Raw genomic sequence first — 21476 nt, 5'->3', positions numbered from 1 at the left:
ACCTCTCCCCCCCGCCCCACCAATATTTTTTTGATTTCTTACCACATCTAATATGTGTACACTGATTTATTGTTTTATAGTTTAATTGGGGTTGGTTGCATTGCACCCAGACGTGGTGCAGACATTAAAATACTTGTGACGTGTGAGGACAGATTGAAGTTATTGAACAGAAGTCCATGGAAGGAAAAGGAAGCTCATTTTCTGTGATCAGTGGTCATCTTCGTATTGTACATATTTCTCAGCACTGTAACCAACTTGGTCATGAAAGTAGTACAAAGGACTTACAACTTCTCTTTTTGCATCACTCATTAGAGACATAGTGTCCTGGAGATATACAGGCCTTTGGTCCAACTCATCCATGCTGACCAGTTAACCTAAATGAACCTAGTCCCATTTGTCAGATCCAGAAACACATATCCCTCTAAATCCTTCCTATTCATATACTCATCCAGGTGCCTTCACATTCTTTCAGCCAAAGGGTGTTTTTGAGGGAACTAGCATTAGTCCCACCTATGCCCACATTTTTGTGATATGTGTGCAACATTCTTTGTCCTGTCCTATTCAAGTCTTCTCCCACAAATGTGTTTATGGATTTGGGATTATTTCCTGCATGTTGCCCCAACTTCCCACATGCCTCTTTATCTTCTCACCCCAAAGGGATTGTTTCATCTGTGACCCCAACTCACTCCTCAAGCACACCGACATGTCCTTCCCCATCCACTGCCCCTGCCCATGTAAATGCAAGAGACACGTACCCTTTTATGTGCTCCCCTGTCTTTCATCCAAGACTTCAAAGACTCCTTTGAAAAGAAACAGTGATTTACTTGTACTTCTCTTCAATTACTATAATGATTCACTTCTCTCAATGTTGTCTCTTCTGCATTGAGTAACATTGATATTTAGATCACAAGTCTAGCACTGAGCTTCTGAACACTAGTCAATTTATTCCTTGACTGAACTAATCTTACTTTTTTTTATGTTTGACCTCCTCCATTGTCTGAAATTAATTTGATGGAAGCTCTAGGACCAGCCAAATATTTCTATTATCTTCTTATAGAATTATGGAGACAACATTGAGTTCAACAATTTCAGATCATAATTAACACTCCCATTTTCCATACAGCAGCTAAAGTTAATAATTCTAATATTTTCTACTTACACTTTTCTGGAACGATTATTATTTTCTTTCCTTGTCCTGTTACCATTCTCTTTTTCTCTGCACCACCATCACTTTGTCATTTAATCTCTCTCACCTTCCACTGTATTATACAAATTAGGAACAGGAGTAGGTCACTCATACTTTATATGTTTTCTTTCCCTCCTGACAGTACCTGCCTCTGTAATTATTTAAAGCTGTTATATATCTAACTGCATACATTTCCAAAGAAAGATCATGAAATGTAAATTCTGCTTATCCCTCCACAGATGCTGCCAGATCTGCTGCATATTTCCAGCATGTTTTATTTATATTTCAGGTTTCCAATATTTTGTTTTTAACGAAAGACAATTAAATTGAGAAATGGTAAGTATGCATATCATGCCAAATAAATACAAGAGCAATTCTACAATCCATTAGCTCTTGGAATTGCATCTCAGGAAATAGTATAAATAACTCATGATTTACCAACTCCCTTATGTGTACCAGAGATATGTACATTGGAAGAAAACGTAAAATTGTGACTTTTCCAAGTGTCTCTTTCATTTCTCTGGAAGTTATTGTCTCCTTTAATAGCAGTGGATAAGGTTACGGTGAGCATTGGTTATCTCTTTGACACTTTGTTTTAGTGTTTATTTCTAAAGTTTCCAAATGTCTAACTAAAGACACTGTTGATAAGACCAACTGAACAATAGCGTATTCAGTAGCATGGTAGTAATGTCATTTCTATTTTCAGCAGCGCATTTCTGTTTTTAGCAGCAGGAAGAGTGGAAGCTTGGACCGGGGCCTGCTGGGAAAGGTGAGTCACTAATTTAAATCTTTACATCTGACATCAGAGTGCAGAGCTTTCTGGGAAAGGAGGGACTTTTTTTCCCTTCAGCTATATAAGTGAGTGTTTTCTAAACCCGAGACCCTCGCCTTGCAGGGCTTCCCTTCCATCCAGGGACACATCAGGTTAGCTTCTTTTCCTGTTTACTTTCTGATAAGGAGACTAGCAGGGATGGCAGTGCATGGAGAGGAATTTTCCTCCTGCGTGATGTTTGAGGTGAGGGATACCATTAGTGTCCCATCCAAGTACATCTACAGAAAGTGCACCCAACTTTTGCTCCTCCAAGACTGCATTCGGGAGCTGGAGAGGGAGCTGGATGAAATTCGGATCATTTGGGAGGCAGCATCTATGACAGATAAGAGTTACAGGGAAGTAGTTACTCCTAGGCACAAAAAAAATTGTGTAACTGTTAGAAGAGAGTAAAAACAGTCAGTGCAGGGATCCCCTGTGGTTGTTCCCCTGAAAAACAAGTATACCATTTTGGATACTGTTGTGGGGGATGACTTACCAGTGGCATGCATTGGGGTGCAGGTCTCTGGCACAAAGTCTGTCCCTGTTGCACAGAAGGGAAGTGGGGGAAAGGAGGAGAGTGTTAGTTACTGGGGACTCAGTAGTTAGAGGGTCAGATAGATTTGTTGGGAATGAAAGAGACTCACGGTGGTTTGTTGCCTCCCAGGTGCCAGAGTCTATGATGTTTCGGATCGTATCTTTGGGGTCCTGTAGGGTGAGAGTGACCAGCCCCATGTTGTGGTCCACATAGGTACCAACGGCATAGGTAGAAAGAGGGATAGGGATGTAAGGTAGGATTTCAGGGAGCTCGGGTGGAAGCTGAGAGCTAGAACAAAGAGAGTTGTTATCTCTGGTTTGTTACCTGTGCCATGTGATAGTGAGGTGAGGAACAGGGAAAGATATCAGGGGTACATGGGGCAGCAGAGATTGTGCAGGAGGGAGGATTTCAGGTACTTGGATAATTGGGGCTCATTCTGGGGAAGGTGGGACCTCTACGAACAGGATGGTCTTCACTTGAACAAGAGGGGTACTAATATCCTGGGTGGGAAATTTGCTAGTGCTATTCGGGGGGTTTAAACTAGCTCAGCAGGGGGATGGGAACCTGTGGTGTAGTTCCAGTGCACAGGAGGATGTAAGTAGAGAGGGCATGGATAGAATTTCATGGTCACATGAGTGTGCTGGCAGAGAGCAAGCCGGTTTGAAGTGTGTCCCCTTCAACACCAGGAGTATCCGAAATAAGGTAGGTGAGCTTGCAGCTTGGATAAGTACCTGGGGCTTCGATGTTGTGGCCATTTCAGAGACATGGATAGAGCAGGATCAGGAATGGATGTTGCAGGTTCCAGGGTTGAGATCTTTCATTAAGATCAGGCAAGGTGGTAAAAGGAGGGAGTTGTGGCTTTGTTAATCAAGGACAGTATAACGGTGGATGAAAGAACTTTTGAAGAGGACTTGTCTACTGAGCTAGTATGGGCTGAGGTTAGAAACAAGAGAGGGGAGGTCACACCGCTGAGAGATTTTTTTTATAAATATATTTATTAGCAAATTTTTTTTAACTTGAAAAACATATAAAATGATTGAAAAATACAATCAATAACAAATATCAATATAATAAAAATAAAGAAACACAAATTCCAATACAACTGTCTCCGAACTATTAACCTACTCTATAATACAAAACAAACCCTAACATTGTGCAAAGCAACATCAAAAAAAGAAAGAAAAGCAAAAAAAACCCCACAAAATACAGAACAGCTATGTTCGGTGCAAGACCTCAAACAAAGGAACGGGAGTATTGTATATATACTCGTATTAACTCGGGAGACTCTCTCCAGGGCCCAAGGCTTGACAAATCTAACCATCCTGGTTAAACAAATGCTCCAGTTAAGATAACTGACAAATCTATATCCATATTACTCAAGTAGGGCAGCCATGTCTTATAAAAATGGTCTGTTGTGTGGTGCACCATGTTTGTAAAAAAGTCCAAGGGAATGTGCTCTATAATTGATTTCTGTCATCCCAGCAAGCCCAATGGGTTCTCAGACACCCAATTCATCAGAATATTCTTCAGTACACAGTATGCAAGAACATTAAATAGTTTCTTCCCATGCCCATCTAAAGATGGTAAATTTGGTAGACCTAAGAGGAGAGATATTGGGTCTATTTTGACTTCAGTCCTCAATACCCTCCCTATCTCTCCTGTCACAGCACTCCAATAAACACGGAGCCTGTAGCATGTCCAGTAGCAATGGGTAAGAGTTCCCACACTTATTTTACATTTGGGGCACACTGAAGATGCCCCTTTGTTAAACTTTGCCAGGTATGGTGCCAGATGAGCCCTGAGCAGAACTTTTAACTGTGCAGCGCATGTCCTGTTACAGACTGAGATCTTTCAAGTATTCTCCCATATGTTCTCCCATGTTTCAGAAGAGGTCTCCACTCCTAGCACTTGCTCCCAGACTCCCATAACCGGTTAATATCCTGCCAGGTCCTGCCACTCAGCAGGTGACAGAGGGTACTAACCAAAAGGGTGCTTGAGGAACATAGCAACAAACTCTCTGTATCGGGCTTTTAGGGCTTAGTGAGAAGTGTAGTCTTCTTCTGGATGAAATCCCTAACCTGAAAAAAACGGAAAAGATTTCTGCTGGGTAATCCATATTTGCAGTTCGGTTGCTCAAAAGACATTATGACCTCCCCCTCAAACAAATCTCCCAAACTAGAAACTCCTCTCACTGCCCATGGTTTGAACCCTGAGTCCATCATCCCTGGTCGGAACCCTGGTATGCCAACTATAGGAGTAAATGGCAAAGTCTTGGATAAACAACCCTCATTCTGATGCATTGCCCTCCATGCCTTGACTGTACTAATGACAATGGGGTTCCAGCAGTGATCCATAACTGTCCTCATCTTATCCATGAACAACAGTTGTTATCCATGAACAACAGTTTAATAAGAGGGCACTTTGCCTGGGAGACTTCCATATTGAGTTTGGATCGTGACCTGCCCAGTCACAGACAAAGGACAGCAGGGAACTCATTTGATACCTCCTGATGTCTGGGAAATCAATTCTTCCCCCTCCTTGAGGCAACTGCAATTTAGTAAGTTTGATGAGGGGCCGCCTATGAAGCCAGATAAAGAAACCAAACCACCCCATAAGCTTCCGCAGCGTTGACTTGGGAAACATTATAGGGAGCATAAGCATGGGATAAAGCAAATGAGGAATAACATTCATCTTAATGAGAGATATTCGGCCCAGCCATGAAATTGGAAGATCTCTGGAGATCTCGCCTAATATTGTTGAGCAAGTGAGCAAAGTTAGTCCAAAATAACAGATCAAACTTGGGGGTAATAAAAATGCCTTGGTACCGGAACCCTGACCGTGACCAGTTAAAAGGGAACTTGGAGCCACCTTCAACTTCTGGCACATCCTTCAGGTTCCCCAAAGGCATAGCCTCCAATTTTGCAAAGTTAATCTTATATCCTGAAATAGCCCCAAATGAAGTGATACATTGTATCAAATGGGGTACGGAGGTCATCAGGTTAGATAAAAACAGAAGGACATCATCCATGTACAATATAACCTTGTGTGCCCTCGATCCCACTTCCGGAGTGGTTCTGATGAATGGCCTCTGCAGCGGCTTTATCACCAACATAAACAACAACGGTGAGAGGGGGCAGCCTTGCTGACTACCCCGACCAATTGTAAAATTCCCAAACTTCACCCTGTTGGTGATGGCCGCGGCCAGAGGGTGGCGATATAAAACCTCCACCCACTCAGCAAAGACTCCACCCAACCCAAACTGTTCGAAGACATAAAAAAGATAAAGGCATTCTACCTGGTCAAATGCTTTCCCTGAATCTAAGGAAATCACCAACCCCTGAATCGATCATTGCTGACAAACTTGGACCATGTTCAGCAACCTTCTAATATTATTAGAGGACCTACGACCCCTTATAAAGCCTGTCTGGTCCTCTTTAATAATATGGGGCCAACACCCTTTCCAACTTCAGCGCCAGGATCTTAGACAGAATCTTGAAATCTGAATTTGTTAGAGAAATGGGCCTGTATGAGGCACAATCCTCAGGAACCTTCCTTTTCTTAAGAATTAAGGAAATATTAGCTTCTCTCAAAGATGATGGTAGGCATTCACGCATATAAGAGTGATTGTACATCTCCAATATCGGCCCTGACAGAATCCCTATAAACTCCTCATAAAACTCACCCAGGAGATCATCAGGGCCAGGCACTTTCCCACTCTGAAGTTGCCTAGCTGCCTCCTGCATTTTCTGAACTGTCAAGGGGGCATAAAGGAGAGTGGCCTGTTCCAAGGTTACCCCTGGGAGGTCCAGGTTATAGAGTCAAAGAGATGTGCAGCATGGAAGCAGACCCTTCTGTCCAACCTGTCCATGCCGACCAGATATCCCAACCCAATCTAGTCCCACCTGCCAGCACCCTATATCCTTCCAAACCCTTCCTATTCATATACCCATCCAAATGCCTCTTAAGTGTTACAACTGTACCAGCCTCCACCACTTCCTCTGTTCCACCCTCTGCGTAAAAATGTTGCCCCTTAGGTCTCCTTTATATCTTTTGCCTCTCACCCTAAACCTATACCCTCTAGTTCAGGACTCCCTGACCCCAGGGAAAAGGCTTTGTCTATTTATCCTATTTATGCTCTTCATAATTTTGTAAGCCTCTATATGGCCACCCCTCAGCTTCCGACGCTCCAGAGAAAACAGCCCCAGCCTGTTCAGCCTCTTCCTATAGCTCAAATCCTCCAACCCTGGCAACATTCTTGTAAATTTTTTCTGAACTCTTTCAAGTTTCACAACATCTTTCTGATTTGAAGGAGACCAGAATTGCATGCAATATTCCAACAGTGGCCTAACCAATGTCCTGTACACCCACAACATGACCTCCCAATTCCTGTACTCAATACTCCGACCAATAAAGGAAAGCATACCAAATGCCTTCTTCACTATCCTATCTATCTGCGACTCCACTATCAAGGAGCTATGAATCTGCACTCCAAGGTCTCTTTGTTCGGCAACACTCCCTAGTACCTTACCATTAAGTGTATAAGTCCTGCTAAGATTTGCTTTCCCAAAATGCAGCACCTCGCTTTTATCTGAATTAAACTCCATCTGCCACTTCTCAGCCCATTGGCCCATCTGGTCCAGACCCTGTTGTAATCTGAGGTAACCCTCTTCGCTGTCCACTACACCTCCAATTTTGGTGTCATCTGTAAACTTACTAACTGTACCTCTTATGCTCACATCCAAATCATTTATGTAAATAACAAAAAGTAGAGGGCCCAGCACCGATCCTTGTGGCATTCCACTGGTCACAGGCCTCCAGTCTAAAAAACAACCCTCCATCACCACCCTCTGTCTTCTACCTTTGAGACAGTTCTGTATGCAAATGGCTTGTTTTCTCTGTATTCCATGAGATCTAACCTTGCTAATCAAACGCCTTACTGAAGTCCAGATAGATCACATCTACTGCTGTGCCCTCATCAATCTTCTTTATTATTTCTTCAAAAAACTCAATCAAGTTTGTGAGACATGATTTCCCACACACAAAGCCATGTTAACTATCCCGAATCAGTCCTTGTCTTTCTAAATACACGTACATCCTGTCCCTCAGGATTCCCTCCAACAACTTGCCCACCACCAAAGTCATGCTCACCAGTCTATAGTTTCCTAGCTTGTTTTTATTGCACTTCTTAAGCAGTGACATCATATTTGCCAACCTCCAGTCTTCCGGCACTTCACCTGTGACTACAGATGATACAAATATCTCAGCAAGAGGGCCAGCAATCACTTCTCTAGCTTCCCTCAGAGTTCTCGGGTACACCTGATCTGGTCTTGGGGATTTATCCACCTTTAACCATTTCAAGACATCCAGCACTTCCTCCTCTGTAATCTGGACATTTTGTAAGATGTCACCATCTATTTCCCTACAGTCTATATCTTCCATATCCTTTTCCACAGTAAATACTGTGGAAAATACAGCAAAATATTCATTTAGTATCTCCCCCATTATCTGTGGCTTCACACAAAGGCCACCTTGCTGATCTTTGAGGGGCCCTATTCTCTCCCTAGTTACCTTTTTGTCCTTAATATATTTGTAAAACCCCTTTGGATTCTCCTTAATTCTATTTGCCTAAGCTATCGCATGTCCCCTTTTTGCCCTCCTGATTTCCTTCTTAAGTATACGCCAACTTCCTTTATACTCTTCTAAGGATTCACTCGATCTATCCTGTCCATACCTGGCATATGCTTCCTTCTTTTTCTTAACCAAACCCTCAATTTCTTTCATCATCCAGCATTTCCTATACCTACCAGCCTTCCCCTCACCCTGTAGAGTAAAAGGTGAGGTCTGCAGATGCTGGAGATCAGAGCTGAAAATGTGTTGCTGGTTAAAGCGCAGCAGGTCAGGCAGCATCCAAGGAACAGGAGATTCGACGTTTCGGGCATAAGCCCTTCATCAGGAATCCCCTTCACCCTGACAGGAATAAACTTTCTCTGGCTTCTTGTTATCTCATTTCCAAAACAATGCATCAGCATATACAAAATAATTGCTGCTCCTGGAATTCAACGAATTCATCTCCAGCACCTAAAATACCTCAAAAAAAGGAGCAGCTCTTGCAGCCAGAAATTTTTCTCATCCTCCATCTTGGATTTCTTAAAAAAGGTCTCCATTTTAGCGCTCCTGTCTTCGCAACCTTCAGACCAATACAATTTAGAGTAAAAGCTCTGAAAAGCCTCGTTAATCTTTTTAGCATCATATGTAAGAACCCCAGCGCTGTCTCTGATTGCAGTAGTGGATCAGGGAGCATGCTTTTTCCAAGTCAGTTACACTATATACTTCCCTGACCTATCCCCATATTCAAACAGTCTTTGTCTAGCAAAAGCAAGTTCTTTCTTTGTGTTTTGTGTCAGAATTGAATTCAAGGCAGCCCGGAGGGCCGTGATCCACTGTACCTGGGTCACCGAAGGCCGCACAAAATGTGCTGCCTCCACGGCTTTCAACTGTACCTCAAGTAGACGCTGCTGTTCCTCCTTCTGTCGTTACCAGCTAGCTGAATAGGAAATAACTAATCCCCTAGCAAAGGCCTGAGCAGTCTTTCATAGCATAGACAGACTATTAGCCGTGCCTGAGTTGATAGTCAAGAATTCCTCAAATTCCTTCAAAATGTATTCCACAAATTTGGAATCCTTAAGGAGAAAGGGGTCCAAATGCCAGTGCCGCAAACCTAGCCCTTCACTCTTGGCCTTAACCTCCAAATACACTGCCGTGAGATTAGAGATAGCTATATTCCCAATTGTATAACTCATAATTGAATCCAGAAACACTGAAGGAGCCAGAAGGAGATTAATCCTCATGTGACATTTATGTGGGTTTGAAAAAAAAGGTGAAGTCCCTGCCAATAAGGTGAAGATATCTCCAAATATCCACCAGCCCCAATTCCACGCATAAGTCAGCCCCCTGCTTGGCCTGTGAAGAAATAGTTGGGGGCCCACAAGGCATCCTGTCCACTGTCGGATCCAAAAGACAATTAAAATCCCCCGCCCCATCATAATGTGCCGTGTTCCAAAAGCACTCAACTTAGAGAAAGCGCTAATCACAAATTTGAGGGGATATGCCGGAGGACAGTAGACGTTTAAAATGCCGTATTCCTCTCCATGTATCAGGGCTTTAAGTATCACAAACCGTCCCTTCTCATCTTTTGCCTGCTCTAATAATGTGAATGGAAGTTTTTTTTTCTGGATAAGTACCACCACTCCCCTACTTTTAGTAGTAAATGATGGAAAGAATAGCCGGTCATAACCCCCCTATTGTAATGTCAGATGTTCCCCATCATTAAGATGGGTTTCTTGCAACAAAGCAATATCAACCCTTTTCCTCTTAAGGCTAGAAAGCACTTCTTTCCTTTTAACAAGCGAATGACTTCCCTTAATGTTCCAGGTGCACCATTTATTAAGACACTTTGCCATATCCCTTTTCAGACACCTTGAACCCCTCGGGAGGGACAACCCTGCTTACAAAGTGCTGAGCATAAGTAAATAAAGACTCACAGAATCAAAATCTATATATACAAGAACTACTTTATCATAACTATAAACAACTATTACGACCAAAAAACTAAAAAGAAAACCAATTTTAAAACCTTGAATGGAAGACTCTTCCCCCTGCCCATTGGGGGCACTCACCCTATCCATCCCCTCCTTCATAGCTCCTTCAAACCCGGACTGTGTCCCAGCCTTAGGCCAGATAAAAAAAGATGATCCTTAAATCAAAAGATAAAGTCCCAGGATGAGCATTCCACCCATCCCTGGCTTCATCTCACCCCTACTTGTGACTAAAAGAGCAACAGAACCAACAAAAAACAAGGGGGAGAGACAACAATGAACATTCACAAAATTTCCCATCAGAAAATTATTATTAAATTATTATTTAAAAAAATAGGAACAACTTATTCCAAGGTCTTTTTCCCCCTTTCCAAAAAGGAAATTATTAGGGAGAAAACAAGGAATTTAAAAAAGGAAGAGAAAACATGGGGAAAGATAGAAAAGAGAACAAACATTAACCATATTCTTCAGGCCAATCCATCTATTTTAAAGTGTCCACAAAGTTTTTAGCTTTATCCGCTGAGTCAAATGTATAAACTGAGTCCTCCTGGCTGAAATGGAGCACTGTGGGTACCTCATAGAGTACTGAACGCCAGGTTCCTCAGCCTCTTTTTAACTTCATTGAAGGACTTCCTCTTTCGAATTAGAGCTGCAGAGAAATCCTGGAAAAACATGATTTGTGACCCCTTGTACAGCAGTGCCTGCGGATCTTTTCCCAGGGATCTGGAAACTTCTATGACTTTTTGCTTGTCCTTATATGCGTGGAAGTGCACTAGGACCGAGCGGGGGTTCTGCACTGGCTCTGACCTATGCACTGGAACCCAATAAGCCCTTTCAATCTGCAGCCTTCTGGACTCGATGTGAAGGGCCAAAAACTTTGGCAGCCAGCTTTCAAAGAAGCTGATTGTCCACTCACCTTCCTCACCTTCAGGGAGCCCGACAATTCAGAGATTTATCCGCCGACCTCGATTTTCGAGGTCGTCGATATGGTCTCACAAGGCCCACACCTCTCGCTCCAGCACCTGGATCCGACTGGATGAGGACTCCATCGCAGCTTCCGAGGCCTTAGTTCGACCCTCCACCTCCTCCAGCCTCTCCCCGAGGCCCTGGATCTCCTGCTAATGCTTCTGCAGCATGGATGCAATAAGTTGGACCTGGGCACAAATCTCCCCACGGATCTCCTCAATCGCAACCGCAGCTTTCAAAGTAAGTCTCTCCATCACCGCAGCCAATTCCTGTGAGTCTGTCAGGTCCCCGGGGGTTCAGGAGAGGCTGATGCTGCTGCTGCTGCTGCTGCTGCTGTCTCTGGTGTGGTAGGTGCTGCAGGGAAGTGTCCTCCCTGCTGCTGTTTGCTAGCTCCTTTTTCCTTTGGCATACTTCCCACTCCCAAATATTAACAAATATGTGTTTTGTAAGGTTTTAAAATAATAATTCTACCACATAAGTTAGCCAGGGTTGGCAAAAAACACCAACATGCCTTGGCTGTTAGGCAGAGCTGTCCACAGCAGTTCTACAGAATCGCCGCCATCTTGCCGAGTCTCGAGGGTTTTTTATAGGCCTCCGCAAAGTTCCAGGGATATGGAGGAAAATATTGGCAAAATGATTCTGGGTAGGAGTGAAAGGAACAAGGTGGTCATTACTGGGGCCTTTAACTTCCCCAGCATTGACTGGAAATGCTGTAACTCTTGTACATTGGATGGATCAGTTTTTGTCCAAGGTGTGCAGGAGGGTTTCCTGACACAGTATGTTGGCATGAGGGGAAACCACACTGGATCTGGTACTTGGAAATGAACCAGGCCAGGTGTCTTATTTAGTGAGAAGTGAGCACTTTGGAGAGAGTGATCATAATTCAGTTATGTTTAGTTCAGCGATGGAAAGGATAGGTAAGTGCTACAGGACAAGAGTTATCGATGGGACAAGGGCAATTGTAATGCGATTAGGCAAGACTTAAGGTATAGAATGGGGTAGCAAAATGCAGGGGATGGGGAAAATTGAAATGTGGAGTTAGATTAGATTAGATTAGATTACTTACAGTGTGGAAACAGGCCCTTCGGCCCAACAAGTCCATACCGACCCGCCGAAGCGCAACCCACCCATACCCCTACATTTACCCCTTACCTAACACTACGGGCAATTTAGCATGGCCAAGTCACCTGACCCGCACACCTTTGGACTGTGGGAGGAAACCGGAGCACCCGGAGGAAACCCACGCAGACATGGGGATAACGTGCAAACTCCACACAGTCGCCTGAGTCGGGAATTGAACCCGGGTCTCAGGCGCTGTGAGACAGCAGTGCTAACCACTGTGCCACGGTGCCGCCCACTTTAAAAAAAAAGTTGGTTGAAGGAACAGATATTGCGTGTCCTTGATAGGTATGTCCCTGTCAGGCAGGGAGGAAGTGATAAGGTAAGGGAACCGTGGTTTACTAAAGCAATTGTATCTCTTGTTAAGCAGAAGAGGGAAGCTTATGTGACGTTGAGACGAAATGGTTCAGATGAGGAGACGGAGATTAAATAGGAAAGATCTAAAAAGAGAGTTAAGAAGAGCAAGGAGGGGACATGAGCAGTCTTTAGCAGGTAGAATAAAGGAGAACCCTAAAGCTTTCTATAGATATGTGAGGAATAAAAGGATGATTAGGGTAGGAATAGGGCCTGTTAAAAGCAGAAGTGAGAAGTTATGTGTGGAACCTGTGGAGATCGGAGAGTTGTTAAACGAATATTTCTCAAGTGTTTTCACTCAGGAGAAAGAGAATATTGCGGAGGAGAAGACTAGAAAGGATTGAGGTTAGAAAGGAGGAGGTGTTATAAATTCCAGAAGGTGTGAAAGTAGATAAGTCCCCTGGGCTGGATGGGATTTATCCGAGGATTCTCTGGGAAGTGAGGGGGGACATAGCAGAACCTTTTGCCTTGATCTTTTGAGTCATCATTGTCTACTGGTTTAGCACCAGAGGACTGGAGGATTGCAAATATTGTGCCCTTATTTAAGAAGAGCAGTAGAGATGACCCAGCTAATTATAGACCAGTGAGCTTTACGTCTGTTGTAGGAAAAGTGTTGGAAAGGATTATAAGAGATAGGATTTATAACCATCTAGCAAGCAAGAATTTGATTGGAGATAGCCAACATGGTTTCGTCAAGGACAAGTCATGTCTCACAAACCTCATTGAGTTTTTTGAAAAGATGACCAAGCATGTTGAAGATATGGCAGTTGACATGATGTACATGGACTTCAGTAGAGCCTTTGATATGGTTCCACATTGTAGTCTTTTGGAGAAAATGCAGAGGCATGGGATTGAGGGTGATTTAGCAGTTTGGATTAGAAACTTGGCTTTCTGTAAGAAGGCAGCAATTGGTGGTTGATGGAAAATATTCAGCTTGGAGTCTAGTTACTAGTGGTGTGCCACAAGGATCTGTTTTGGGACCATTACCATTTATCATTTTAATAAATGACTTGAACACAAACATAGGTAGATGGGTTAGTAAGTTTGCAGATGACACTAAAGTCGGTGGAATGGTGGACAGTGTGGAAGAACGTTGCAGGTTGCAGGAGCACTAGGATAAACTGCAGAATTGGGCTGAGAGATGGCAAATGGAGTTCAATACAGATAAATATGAGGTGATTCACTTTGGGAAGAATAACACAAATGCAGAATACTGGGTCAATGGAAAGATTCTTGGTAGTGTGGATGTGCAGAGGGATCTTGGTGTCCATGTGCATAGATCCCTGAAAGTGGCCACCAAGGTTGATAGTGCTATTAAGAAAGCACACAGAGTGTTAGGTTTTATTGGTAGAGGGATTGAGTTCTGGAGCTGTGATGTCATGCTACAACTGTACAAAACATTATTGCGGTCTCACTTGGAATATTGTGTACAGTTTTGGTTGCCCCATTACAGGGAGAATGTGGACGCATTGGAAAATTTGCAGAGGAGATTTAACAGGATGCTGCTGGTCTGGAGGAAAGGTCTTATGAGGAAAGGCTGAGGGACTTGGGACTGTTCTCATTGAAAAGGGAAGGCTAAGAGGGGATTTAATAGAGACATACAGATGATCAAAGGATTAGATAGGGCAGACAGTGAAAGTCTTTTTCCTAGGATGATGATGTTGGCTTGTACAAGGGAGTATAGCTGCAAATTGAGGGGTGATAGATTTAAGACAGATATCAGAGGCAGGTTCTTTACTCAGAGAGTGGTAAGGGCGTGGACTGCTTTGCCTGCCAATGTAGTTAACTAAGCCACATTAGGGGCATTTAAACTGTCCTTGAATAAGCGTATGGATGATGATGGAATAGTGTAGGGGGATGGGCTTAGATTAGTTCACAGGTCAGTGCAACATCGAGGGATGAAGGGCCTGTTTCTTCACTGCATTGTTTTATGTCACCAGATAAATATTTCAGAGAACCACTCTCATGTTCTCAGGTCATGGGTTCAAATCTCACTATGGCAAATGGGGAAATGTGAATCCACTAAAATCTAGAATTAAAAGCTCATCTGATGATGACTGTGTATCCTCTGTTGATAGTTGCAAAATCCTAACCTGAACCACTAATGTTCATTAGGGAAGGAAATCTGGCATTCTTACCTGGTCTAACTCATAGCAAAGTAGCTGACTCTTATGAACTGTTCTCTGAAATGACTGAGTAATCTGATCAGTTTGTGAGCAATTATGGATGGGAAACAAATCCTGACTTTGGCAGTGACTCCATAGCCTCTGCCTGAATTTTAAAATATGTCAAGACCTCTCAGGCACTTGTGCTTCAATCAAGTCAGCTTCCTACTGTCCTAACTCAGCAGACAAAAAACGTAGCACGTCTAACCTTTCACCATAAGACCACACATCCATCTGTGGTAATAGTCTATTAAATATTCTTTGAAATCCTTTCAGCAGGTTAACATCCTTCCATAAATAAAGAGGCCAACACTGTACATAGTGTACCAGATATAGTCTCATCAATGTGCTATATAACAGTCTTCATTACTTTTCTATTCAATTCTCCCCAAAATAAACAATAACATTCTTTTCTTTCTATTAATTAATCACCGTACCTGCACACTGATCTCTATGATTCATATACTACAACTTGTAGATTTTTCTGCAACTCTGGGTCCAGCAATTTCTCAACATTAAGATAGTTTACTTTATTTTTGTTCTTCCTGCCAAAATGGACAATCTCACATTTTCCAACTTAATGCTCCATTTGGCAGATCTTTGCCTACTCATTTAACCTTTTGTAGCCTCCTTATGTCCATTAGTTCTTCAGAACATTCTTTCCTTCCTATATTTGAGTCATCATAAAAGTTGGCAACGATACCAGCTAAGTCATTTATTTCATTTGTACATAGTTGAGATCTCAGCACTGATCCTTTAAACATCACTCATTACATCTTGCCAACTCGTAAAAGGACCATTATACCTACTTCATGCTGCTTGTTAGCCAGCCAATCTACTACCCATGTAAACGCCCCAAATTTTGGATTTTTGAATTCTGTAATAATCTTTCATGTGACACTTTCAATTAAACCTGATTCTTCTGTAAGTGAGTCAGTTCGGCCTTTTCTGTTAAAAACATCTGAACAAAATTAGTTTAACTTATGATTGAATGCTATCAGTTAGTGCATGAGAAATCTTCTTTTTGTAATAATCTAATGTTGTTTGTAATTTAAATTGCATGTAACTAAAATCTACAATTTAAATTCTGATGTTTACAGCCTTAAGCAGAGTTTTACTTAGGTCTCTACTGGAAGAGCAGTTGGGCTTAGTTAATCAATTTAGCTGCCCAAAATAGTTCATCTGGAAACTGACCTTTTATTAGGTAAATTAAGAACTGGCCAAGTTGGTGTGGTTTAGCACTTGAGTGTGACTCACATTGGACTGCTGGAGTTTGATGATTAAAAGATTTAGAAGAAGTACTTTGGTGCTTTTGTTTTATCTTCTGCAGCTTCCATGTGTTAATTCCTACTTTGATATGGGAGAAGCAGCTCATGAATAATCCAAAGATTATAACTTTTAAGGTTCTGTTCATTAATTTGGTGCCTAACCTTTCATACAACTGTGCAGAATCTCTTCTTTGTCCTGCCTATGTCATTGGTGACTGAATGGACCATGAAATCAGGACTCTCTACTCCCGTTCTAAGCTTCTCTCTAGCCCACAGTGGATGTTCTAAAGCCTGGTACTGTACTAAGCAGGGAGCGCAGACCTCAGGACCCACACTCTTTTCTGCAGATATTAGTGCCAATCCCTCTGATAACACTGTTCCCTAATATCACTATATTCATTCTTTTCTTCCCAAATTGAATGGCTTCCTCCACAGCTTTGACATGGCCAGTTAGCACATCCATCCCACGGCTCTTATCTAAACATGCTAAAAGAACAATTGAAAAGGCTGATAATCCTACATTCCAGCAGTCACAGTAACCATCTCCTTTCACTGAGCACTGACCAGATCTGTAGATCTATTATAAAGATGTATGATTGAATTCTGGTACAAAGAGTCAAGATAACTATCCTCCTCCTTGATGCATTGCAGTGTCTCTAATTCATAAATTCTGAGCCTTAGCTGTTTGAACTTTAAGCACTTACAGTACATATATTTATACTGGATCAACATAGCATCCAGGAGATCCCTGGATACATCGCCTGCCCTGTCATCCTCAATGTGGTTGTATTAATTGCTGCCTTCTTTGATTAAATTATATTCACTGATATGTTAATGGATTTTTGGTGCTATTGACTGTCTCTGGGGGACACCTTGCACCATCTCTTCTTGATGACACTGATTCTTAGCTTCTTCTTTTTGCCCACATTCTCCTATCTCATTTTGATTACTTTGAGTTTTTCTTGGTGCCCCTGTTTTCCTATGACAGATGCTAAACTAACTGCCTGTACTTTCCTGCTTTCTGTCTCTCACCGTCTTTGACTGAAAAAGTTATGTCCACTATTTTCCAATTTCATGGAATTTTCCCAGATATATGGAGTTTATGAACTGCATCACTGATCTCACGTGCAGTTCTTTTAAAACCCTGGGGTGCCTATCAAAATCCAGGGTTCTGTCAGTCAACAGCTCTAGCAATTTACTCAGCATCACTTCTCTAGTCATTGTTAATTTTTGAGTTCTTCCTTACTTTCTTTTCCTGAGTTATTGCTATTTCTGCACTGTTACTTGTACCTTCTAAAAAGAAGACCTTCCCAAAATACCTCTTCAATTCATCTGCCATCTCCCTATTCTGTTATTAATTCTCCAAACTTCTTTAAAAAATTAATTATGCCAATGTATATGTAAACTGTAGCAAACATATTTGCTACAATAAATCATGATTCATTGCTGAATGTAAAACTATATTTTCTATTTGCACCAGACAGTTGCTAATATCCTCACTGATTGTATCTAGTATATAGCGCTAGTCACCTTCCAGGCTATAATAAAACACTTCTTGAAACAGAACTTTTGGTCATCTCTATTTATAATGTGACCAAACAAAATAACACTCTTGCAGTGACTATTGATTCTTAATCAGCCTTCATTGTTAATCTGCATTTGCCTAGCAGGTCAGAAACAATTTGCAAAGGAAGTTCTCACTTTTATTTCAGGTAAAGCAGCATGATAGTCTTTATATCGATCCAGCACTAATTTAGGGTTCTATGAAAACAAAGTGGCACAGTAGCACAGTGGTTAGCACTGCTGCCTCACAGTACCAGGGATCTGGGTTTGATTCTAGTCTTGGGTGACTGTCTCTGTGGCGTTTGTACATTCTCCACCTGACTACATGGGTTTCCTCCAGGTGTTCTGGTTTCCTCTCACAATCCAAAGATGTAAGGGTTAGTTTGATTGGTTACCTAAATTGCCTCTTGTGTCTAGGTGTATGCAGGCTAGGTGAGTGAGCCACGGGAAATGCAGGGTTATAGGGATTTAGGTGGGATGGTCTTCAGAGTGTCGGTGTAGACTCAATGGGCCAAATGGCCTGCTTCCACATTGTAGGGATTCTCTGATGAAGGGAACTAAAAGCAAATTATTAATATCAACAAGTATATTGTTCCTTATTTGATTTTCAACTTACATTAGCATCTCTACGTCTGGCTCAATAGAACCCCATTTAGTCACTAGTACTTACTGACTAGCTAATGGAATCGTGACAAAAGAATTTACTTTCTTAGCTCCAGAACAAAATAAATCTCCTCTCATCATTCCTCTTGTTATTTACAGTTTTTTGTTTAAATTGCAAACAAGTTGTAGAAAAGTAAATGTCACACAAAGCATGCTCAAAAAATCCAAGCATTGCACTTCGATGATTGATGCCAACATCGATATTATTTCCTTTTCAACATTCTCCATTTTAGTCAAAATATCTAATTTATATTCAGTTTTATGGTGATATAACCTTTTTTCAAGTATCTATATTACCTTCAACTTATTGTAAATAAATAAATATTTCTACGCTGCTTCCCAGGATGTGACTGAAGCAACTCCAATCTAAGCAGTTGGAACTAAACAGTTATGATAGTAGAAAATATTGCATTCCATAATGCAGAAAATTCTTACTATTTTTTGCTTTTCTGGTCTTCTACTTGATTGTTGAGACATAATTCACTGAAAATTTTCACATTGTATTCATTCCCCAGCTGTCGATTTAAAGTATCTTTTCTGGTTCTCTCCTCCTGTGGTCTGTTATAAAAGGCTGCTCCTTCAGATCTGTTTTCTTATTTAGAGGCACCAATGCACTGAAGAATAAAAAATGAGGTCTGCAGATGCTGGAGATCACAGCTGCAAATGTGTTGCTGGTCAAAGCACAGCAGGTTAGGCAGCATCTCAGGAATAGAGAATTCGACGTTTCGAGCATGAGCCCTTCATCAGGAATAAGAGAGAGAGAGCCAAGCAGGCTGAGATAAAAGGTAGGGAGGAGGGACTAGGGGGAGGGGCGATGGAGGTGACCTCCTTCCACCTATCCCACCTCCATCGCCCCTCCCCCTAGTCCCTCCTCCCTACCTTTTATCTCAGCCTGCTTGGCTCTCTCTCTCTTATTCCTGATGAAGGGCTCATGCTCGAAACGTCGAATTCTCTATTCCTGAGATGCCACGAATGCACTGAAGAAAACAAGCCAGGCTGGTACCAGAAGCAATGCCAGTGAAAATCATTGAAAGCCAACTAAATATCACCCCCTATAGGTTAAAAGGACCTATTATCTGTACATTGTTTTGAAAGGGATGGTGTCAAGAAGAATGAAAGCATGTCAATGAAGAATTCAAAAATGAAGAAAATTTCAAAATCAGATAGTCATTGACTAAATGTCTTGAATATCTATGCATAAAAGATATTTCCCACGTGGGATCTGATAAATTTCAAGATGACCAACCTCACTATGCTATCAATAGTATTTTACTAAATATAATTGGTGTGAGAACCTTCACAATTCATTTTGGAAAAATGCTAAGAGTTGAACCAGTAATTATTAGCAGCTGCACAAAGAGACCATTAATCTATCAACAATTTACAATACTTGATGACACTTCCAACTTCATGCATGGCAGATGCATAATCATGTGAACAAATATGAGGATATCCACTTTGGTAGCAAGAATAGGAAGACAGATTATTATCTGAATGGTGATAGACTGGAAAAGATAGAGGTGCAATGACACTAGGGTCTCCTTGTACACCAGATGCTGAAATTAAGCATGTAGGCGCAGCAGGTTGTGAAAAATGCAGAGCGTATTTTTATTCTCACAGCAAGAGGACTTGAGTACAGGAGCAGGGATATCTTGCTACAATTATAAAGGGCTTGGGTGAGAGCACTCCTGGAGAATTGTTCTGGCTATGGAGGGAGTACAACATATATTTGCACTCCATCCTGGGATGGCAGGACTGATGTATGAAGAGACACTGGATCAGTTAGGACTATGTTTACTAGAGTTTAGATGAATGAAGGGTTTCTCATAGAAGCATATAAAATTCTAATAGGACTGGACAGAGTAAACTTGGGATTGATGTTCTCAATGGAGTCCAGAACTAAGGGTAATAGTTTAAAGATATGGGGTAGGCCATTTAGGACTGAGATGAGGACAAACTGTTTCATCCAGACAGTGGCGAGCTTGTGAAACTTGTTGCCACAGCTGAGGCCAAAACATTGAATATTTTCAAGAAGGAGCTGATAACATTTCTTAGGGTGAAAAGGATATGAGCAGGAAGAGGATATTAGTTGGTTGATCAACCATGATGATACAGAATAATGGAGCAGGTTCGAGGGGCTGAATGGTCTACTCCTGCACCTAATTTTCTATGTTTTATGTTTCCTGACAGCCTGTCTCTTGCAAGGATTCAACATCAGAGATAAATACTGTATTCCATTTTGATTACCAACTCCTCTGACCTTCTGGAACCAGAATTCAATGCTAGCCACCAATTGCCACATGCAGAACCTTGGAGCAGCTGCATACATACATAGCCATTTGGCTTAGTGGGAATGGTGCTCCACTTTCTCCAATCTTCTCTCTGTCTTATTGGCTTGCTGTAAGCAGAACTATTTCCTGCTATTTAAACCTACCATTAACAGCTATTTTACATCTCTATCACTTCTTTACCACATTTAGCTCTCCTTTTCTTTCTTGCTCTGGGCAACTTCCCCATCTGTTTCACTTGCCCTTCCTTTGCCTTTCTCAACACCATAAAAAACATCATTTTCCAGCCCCTTCATTTTCAAAGCGCTGTTGAACTCAAAATGTGAAATTGGATTCTCTCTCCACAGATGCTTCCAGACATTGAATCATAGAGGCATGCAGCACAGAAATGAACCCTTTGGTCCAACTCATCCATGCCGAACAGATATCCTAAATCAATCGAGTTCCATTTGCCAGTATGTGGCTCATATGCCTCTAAACCCTTCCCGTTCATGTACCCATCCAGATATCTTTCAAATGTAGTAATTGTACCTGCCTTCACTACTTCCTCTGGTACTTCATTTCATACAATCACCACCCTCTGCATGAAAACATTGCCTCTGAAGTCCCTTTCAACTCATTCCCCTCTCACCTTATGTCCTTTAGGTTTGAACTTCCCTACCCTGGGGAAAAGACCTTGGCTATTCACCCTATCCATGCCCCATCATGATTTTATAAAACATGCTGAGTTCCTGCAGCTCTTTCTGTTGTTATTTTAGATTTCTGGCATCTTCAAAAGTTTGGTTTTATACTATTTCAAAATGACTATTTGTTATATCAGGTTCCCTTCCAAAAGAGAACTCTTGATTGAAAACCGATCACCTTAATTTCATAGTGCATGAAGCTGTGTTTCAAATGCTGCAAAGAATGTTTATCTGTGAGTGGTTGAACTATTTGCTAAGAACTTGTATTTACATAAAATAT

The 21476-nt window shown here is 41.8% G+C and overlaps 1 protein-coding gene across 7 annotated transcripts in view; it reads right to left on the bottom strand.

Moving 5' to 3' along the window:
• Positions 1-18960, bottom strand: part of LOC132832539 (trafficking protein particle complex subunit 3-like) — a 196706-nt gene extending 177746 nt beyond the window's left edge. For all 7 annotated transcript variants that reach the window (XM_060850660.1, XM_060850644.1, XM_060850652.1 and 4 more), the window contains exon 1: positions 18661-18960. In XM_060850660.1, the coding sequence (XP_060706643.1) occupies positions 18661-18702 (42 nt within the window). In that variant the 5' untranslated portion in view covers positions 18703-18960. The remainder of the gene's footprint in view (positions 1-18660) is intronic.
• Positions 18961-21476: the final 2516 nt, after the last annotated feature.

This window comes from Hemiscyllium ocellatum, chromosome 3 (assembly GCF_020745735.1).
Source record: "Hemiscyllium ocellatum isolate sHemOce1 chromosome 3, sHemOce1.pat.X.cur, whole genome shotgun sequence".
Classification (NCBI taxonomy): domain Eukaryota; kingdom Metazoa; phylum Chordata; class Chondrichthyes; order Orectolobiformes; family Hemiscylliidae; genus Hemiscyllium; species Hemiscyllium ocellatum.
This window is presented reverse-complemented; position numbering and strand designations above follow the sequence as displayed.